The sequence below is a fragment of the Ruditapes philippinarum genome, unplaced genomic scaffold, assembly GCF_026571515.1.
Source record: "Ruditapes philippinarum isolate M1 unplaced genomic scaffold, ASM2657151v2 ctg1623_1_1_1_1, whole genome shotgun sequence".
NCBI classification, from domain to species: Eukaryota; Metazoa; Mollusca; class Bivalvia; order Venerida; family Veneridae; genus Ruditapes; species Ruditapes philippinarum.
In genome coordinates this window covers 95066-101065 of record NW_026855730.1, presented here as the reverse complement: position 1 = coordinate 101065, position 6000 = coordinate 95066, and the positions used below count along the sequence as shown (strand labels likewise).

Sequence of the window (6000 nt, the reverse complement as noted above, 5' to 3'; positions counted from 1 at the left end):
TGTACCGGCAGCCAGTGTAAGATTCTTATATTATTTTCCCTTCCACGACCTCTATATTATTTGCAATTAATGCCAGTAAGTCGAACTATTGTATTTATTTGCAAAAAAAATATAGTTAATGTTTTCACACAATTGTGAATTCGACCTCATAATCTTTTGCAAAATAAAGTCTAGAAAATAAGCATTTTTGCAAGTTTATGCATAGATTACATCATATTGTGTAATATGTAAGTTAATTACACTCATTTGGAGATTCTAACGGCCCGTTTCTAATTTAAATTGAGTCACACGATGTTTTGACCTTAGCGATCGATATAATTGCGTGTACCTCGTCCTAGAGCGAAAATTTTCATTTAGAACTTATCATTTCGTGAATTATTTATGAAGCCAGATTGTATTTATTTGATTACCTACTTTCACTTAAACTGCAGAGGAATTCTATAGGTGTTGTAACTAATCCAGAAACGTTTGATTTGATTGTTTCGCTACAGTACGTATCATTAGATATGTACGACTTAACCGAATTAACTAAATATGTTATTTAACTAAGCTTGATATAGCGAACTTTCTTCGAAAGGCATAATTTGGTATTCATTGACTTAATCAGACAAAGGGAAAAGTATTTTTTTATGTGGCGCTGATTACTACTTACTTTCAATTCTAAATGGGGTATCGTTTTGTAACATCATAAACAGTGTTAAAAGATGTAAGTTGAAACGTTCAAGTTCATCAACAAAGATCCAATCTAAAACACTTCAGGCTTACAGGCTTGGATCTATAGCTTTCATTGACGGAAGTGGTTTGTACTCGTTCGCCCTTGCATCGACTTAAGCAGAAAAAGACTTAAAATATGAAAATTGTCTACAAATAAAAATTAGTTCACATACATAACCAGGCAATGATTATGCTTATATTTAGACTATTTTGACTGTTCTAGTATATGCACTTGAACGCAACAGTTGTTTTACAGAATAGAGTCAGAACTTTGAAGTTTCAATGTGACTATGTGTCACTGTTACTAGTTTACACACATTTGAATAATTGGATTAATTATTATCTTGAAAGATCATTATTTCAATTTAAATTCTAAACTAAATTTTGGCAAAGTGTTAAATTTTCGTCAATATTTTGACAAGTAATACAAAAAGTACTGGAAAACGATTTGTACGAGGGGTCGTTTTTTTTGTTAAGTTGTTTCTCTTTTGTGGTATAGGTGAAAATAAGAACACTTGCCCTGTCGTCACAAAAAGTAAACCCTAGAAAACTGTAGCCAATCTTCGAGCGTGCTCTATTTGTATCCCCGACAGACAGTGCGATAACTTGACACTACTCCTGTTAGCATAGGTATACGATTTATCTCGAACATAGTTTCAATGAAAAGGTCTCAAAAATAACTTGAAAGAGTACTTAAAAAGGATTTTCATGAAACAAGTATAAATGATTGTTAATATCAGTACTTAAGTCTTGTAAATGTTTTATTCATGTTTAAATGTTGAATTCTGCTAAGGTCGGTGCTAGGAGAGGAGGCATTGACAGTAACTTGCACTTTTCATTACAGTACCTGAACAAGCTCAATCAAACCGAGCCTGCAACATTTTCAATTTTGTCGTGTTTGACGTTCTGTAGGCATTCTGTTTTTCTCTATTCTATTTGTATCAACCCTTGAGCAAGAAATAGTAACTATTTAAAGAAATCAGAATATTGTTCAAAAGTCGTGTTTAAAGACCAAAATACAAATATTTATATAAATCCACACAATTTAGTTTTGCAGCTACGAAGATATTAGTCGATTCAAATTGTGTTTACATAACTAAAAGCTTGATAAATATTGTACGTCAATTCAAAGAAATTGGGGCGTTAGTACGTATAAATGAATTCATAAATTCCTATAATCAGTATCCATTTGTAAACGGTATGACAATGAAAATACTTTGATCAGTAGGGAGTGCCTGATATATAAACTTAAATATCTCTTCAACTGATATTGTTATCGAATAAAAGAGATAATATGTAATGTCTAATTTATAACGCTATATCTAGTCATGATATATTCTTCTGTTATGAAAATTGAAATTTAAAACCCAAAAATTATAGATCGTTAAATTCTTTATAAAAAAGATATAGAAAACCTTACAGAAACTTGTTAACACAAACATAATAATATCATAAATCTGATTTATTATCATTTATGTAAGACAAATATTTCATGTCGTCAGATCTTGCTATGTCAGAGATGGTATGGGGGACATACACTAATTTATGTCATTATTTATCTTTATCAAAATTATGTTTATCACGTTTTTCGATTAAAGACAAAAAAGATTTAATCAAAGAAACGTATATGCTTAAGTAAATATGCTGAAAGATATACAATTCAAAGAGATTATTTCTATTTATTCTTAAATGATGACAAAAAGTAATGCTGTTTAGTGTTTGGTATTGTCGTCTTAAAATCGATTTTGTATTTTATTATTGCAATAATATGTAAACTAAATGTAAACAAAATGTAATATTCAATTATTGTAACAAAGTTAAGCAGTTATAAAAATAAAAAAAAATATAATAGTGAAACCTTAAGATATTCTGAATGATATGTTTAGCTCTTTATTCGTTTCACACCTAATGAAAACAAAAAAGCTGATGTGTGTTTAAATGTTTAAATGCATTTGCTGTATACATAATAATACTGAATGATTATTCAGAAAATTGTATATGATGACACATTTTAAAGTGAAAATATAGTTCTACATGAGTGTTTTCATTTCGTTTCATTCTTATTGAATAAACTTACTTAAACTACACCCAACACCTAAATGTTATTTTTAAAGTCCCTGCATAGTTTGAGGTGTTTAATACGAAAATGGATTATTGAAAAATATTATGAACCATTCACTTTAAACGTGCCTAACAGCGGTTTATTTCTAGCATATTTGCTATTTTTGCCGAAGAATACTATGAAAATAAACTACTTCAAATGCTTCTCCAAGAAGAGGAAATTAATATTCTTAAGAAAATGTCATCAGTGACATTTCTAAACAGCATATAAAGTGGTATTGGTCTGTTATCCATCAATAAAAGTTGGTCAAGCAATACATTTATGATTAAAATAAAATTATTTCCTTGTTTTCACAATCAGAAGCTGATATTTTATATCTTATTAATCCATTTCGTTAAGATGATTAATCTAAAACAAGTAAAAACAAAAGAATGTCTTTAATGTGCCTAGAAACTCAATAACAAATGCGGTTTACCATTTTGTTCTTTTAACTTGGACAATAGCATGTTCAGCAATTATTATTTATATATGAATATATATATATATAATTGCTACAAAATGATATTATCTATATGTACCCTGTCTCGGCCACCTCAAAGTTTTTCAACATGTCTTCAGTTAAACTAAGCGAGTCTAACGAAATATTATCATTTTGTTGAGATCTGAGCAAAGAATATGTCCCTACACGCATAAGGTTTGAATCACTTTTAAATATACCTATTCTTGTCTTAAATGGTCCAGTTTTGGTCCGTTTACTATCCATACCACGAATTTGACCACAAGACTCACTACTTTCGCCAGTTTGTTCCTCGTCTGTTAATCCACGTGAACTCTGTGGTATTTCTGAATAACTGCTTGCAGGTTTGTTAAGAGTTTCAAAGTGTTCGCTTAAACAAGACGTTGTTTGATTATTGAACGACCTACGGTAGAAAACCACAGGTTCTGTGTTCCGCCTTGAATCGTTCCATTCAGAAGGAATATTATCCCACGATAAGCTCAAAGAACTTCCACCTGAATCCATTCCTAAGCTTGCATGGTCCGGGCAAAATGTATCTGTTCCACATAAACAAATTGCTTTCTGCTGGTTATCTTCCGCGGGCATTAAAGGCATACAGTTTTGTCGTTCTTGTGGAGAAGGAATGCTATCATTTCTTTCGTTTTCTTCGTTGTATGTTGGCATTATTTTAATGTCTCGGTCGATGTCTATCACTGAGTCAAAACTCTCATTGTATACGGAATGATTTAAAGACCTGTCTCGTGACGTAGTCAACTCAGGAAGATAACTAGTTTTTAAAAGATTAGATTCGGTGTCGTTGTTTGGATCGTGGTGCACAATTAAAGAGGTATCATCCGACTCGTTGCTTATTTCACGATGTACTATCACAGTTGTAACATGTTTATTTCTGTCTGAGGTATCCAACGATGCATGTTTAGTAAGTAAAGGTCGAACACGAGAGCTTTTATCGGGGGGAGAGTTTCGATAAGCTGGGTTATCCACCCCGTTTGCATCTTTAACAGTTTGTAATTTCTCAAGAGTCGGCCCGCAACTTTTTGACGTCCTTGCTGGTGATGGGCATGTGGCGCTTTCTACATCGTAATAAATACTATGAACGCTATCTTTGTGTCGTATATTTGGTAGTGACGAAGTTTTCATCCAAGTGTCCGAATCTAAATGTTTTCTGATCGTTGAGCGTTTTGGTTTGATTGGTGGTTTTTCATGCGTGCTATCACGACTTGACTTTCTAAATCGTTTTTGGAAGTCATGTGACAAACGCCGTCCAAACGAAGCTATGCTACCACTTCGAGATAAGGATATTGAAAACCTGCCTTTGCTTCGTTTTCGCGGTGGTTTAAGCGGTACTTCAATCCCCCTGAAATAATTTTTGCGAAACTCCTCAATTATTTTATCGTACATTTTGTCTCTTTTTTGTTGACCTGGAATTGATTTTGGTAAAATATTATTAAAATATCTATCTTTAATTTCACAGAATAACACAATTGCGACCATCATAGAAAAAACTCCAAGTCCCATTAAAATGGGTCCAAAATAAACCAATACCCTCAATGGACCCGGTTCTCCTAGCACACTTGGTATTGCAGATGGATTTGTTTCATTTACGATCGAAGTCTCGTTTAAAGTATGGTACCAAGGCAATAATATACTTGGTTTATAGCCAATAATTGTCATTATAACTCCTCCGCTTACGATTATGAATCCTAAAACCGTCACAAAGAATGTACTAAAACAATAGGGTGTCCTGCGTATATCTGAGACCTGAAACACATGTCTAGGGACAATTGGACCTCTGCGTTTTTCTTTTTTGAAAGCGTCACCAATGGTAACATGGGCGCGCGTAACATATACTGGCATTTCTTCACGAGATTATCATAAGACATTATCAGACAGTTACGTCTGATACATTGTGTATTATTCCATTCCAGGTGATTATTATATTAATTATGATTAGGTTATTCCATATCCTTCATTTTATCCAGCGTGTATGAAAAACACTCTCCGGAAGCTTGTGATTTATTATCCAAATCGATCTATTATCACAACCATTTTCAATAGTGATCGCATCATCATTTGATAGATGTTATTCCCTACGGTAAAATTCTCTTAACGCACCAATCAGTATCGTGTAGAAAATATCGATAAAATAAAGGCACGTTCTAAAATGATATTCCCTTCTAGATCCGATGTAATGACACCACGATATTACATTTTTATTCATTTGATTGTAAACCACACACTGATATCCTTTTGCCTTGCTTTCGATATTTATCTGCTATTATCAATTGGTTTTTACCGATACAGGCTCAACTCTGCACGCGAAGAGCATTCAGTCTGCTTGTTTCCTTCAGTTAATAGAAATTCTACTCCAAGTTTGGATCAATGCTTGCTGACGCTGTGATGCCCTTATGAAAGACTCTGTAATAGAGAAAAAATGTCTGTTAATATACAAAAAGTGTAAGACAACACAAATTGATACAAATAGATGTGTCCACGCAGTATCTTTTGTTTGTATGTTCTCTATGATTTAGAGTCTTCTTTACATTTCCATTTTCATTTAAATATATAAGTTGAATAATTGTTAAAATAACTCAAACAAATTCGTAATGAGCACCACATTGACGAAGATTCTTTTTAAGTTTTCAGACTTGAGAGAACTAAAAGTTGAACTAATCTAAGCAGATGTTTTTCTTCCTTTTAAAAATATCTA

The 6000-nt window shown here is 32.5% G+C and overlaps 1 protein-coding gene across 1 annotated transcript in view; it reads right to left on the bottom strand.

Moving 5' to 3' along the window:
- Positions 1-1101: 1101 nt before the first annotated feature.
- LOC132744247 (uncharacterized) overlaps positions 1102-6000 on the bottom strand; it is a 31386-nt gene continuing 26487 nt past the window's right edge. Inside the window, exon 2 of the mRNA XM_060732900.1 lies at positions 1102-5708. Within this exon, the coding sequence (XP_060588883.1) occupies positions 3345-5147 (1803 nt within the window). The 5' untranslated portion in view covers positions 5148-5708 and the 3' untranslated portion in view covers positions 1102-3344. The remainder of the gene's footprint in view (positions 5709-6000) is intronic.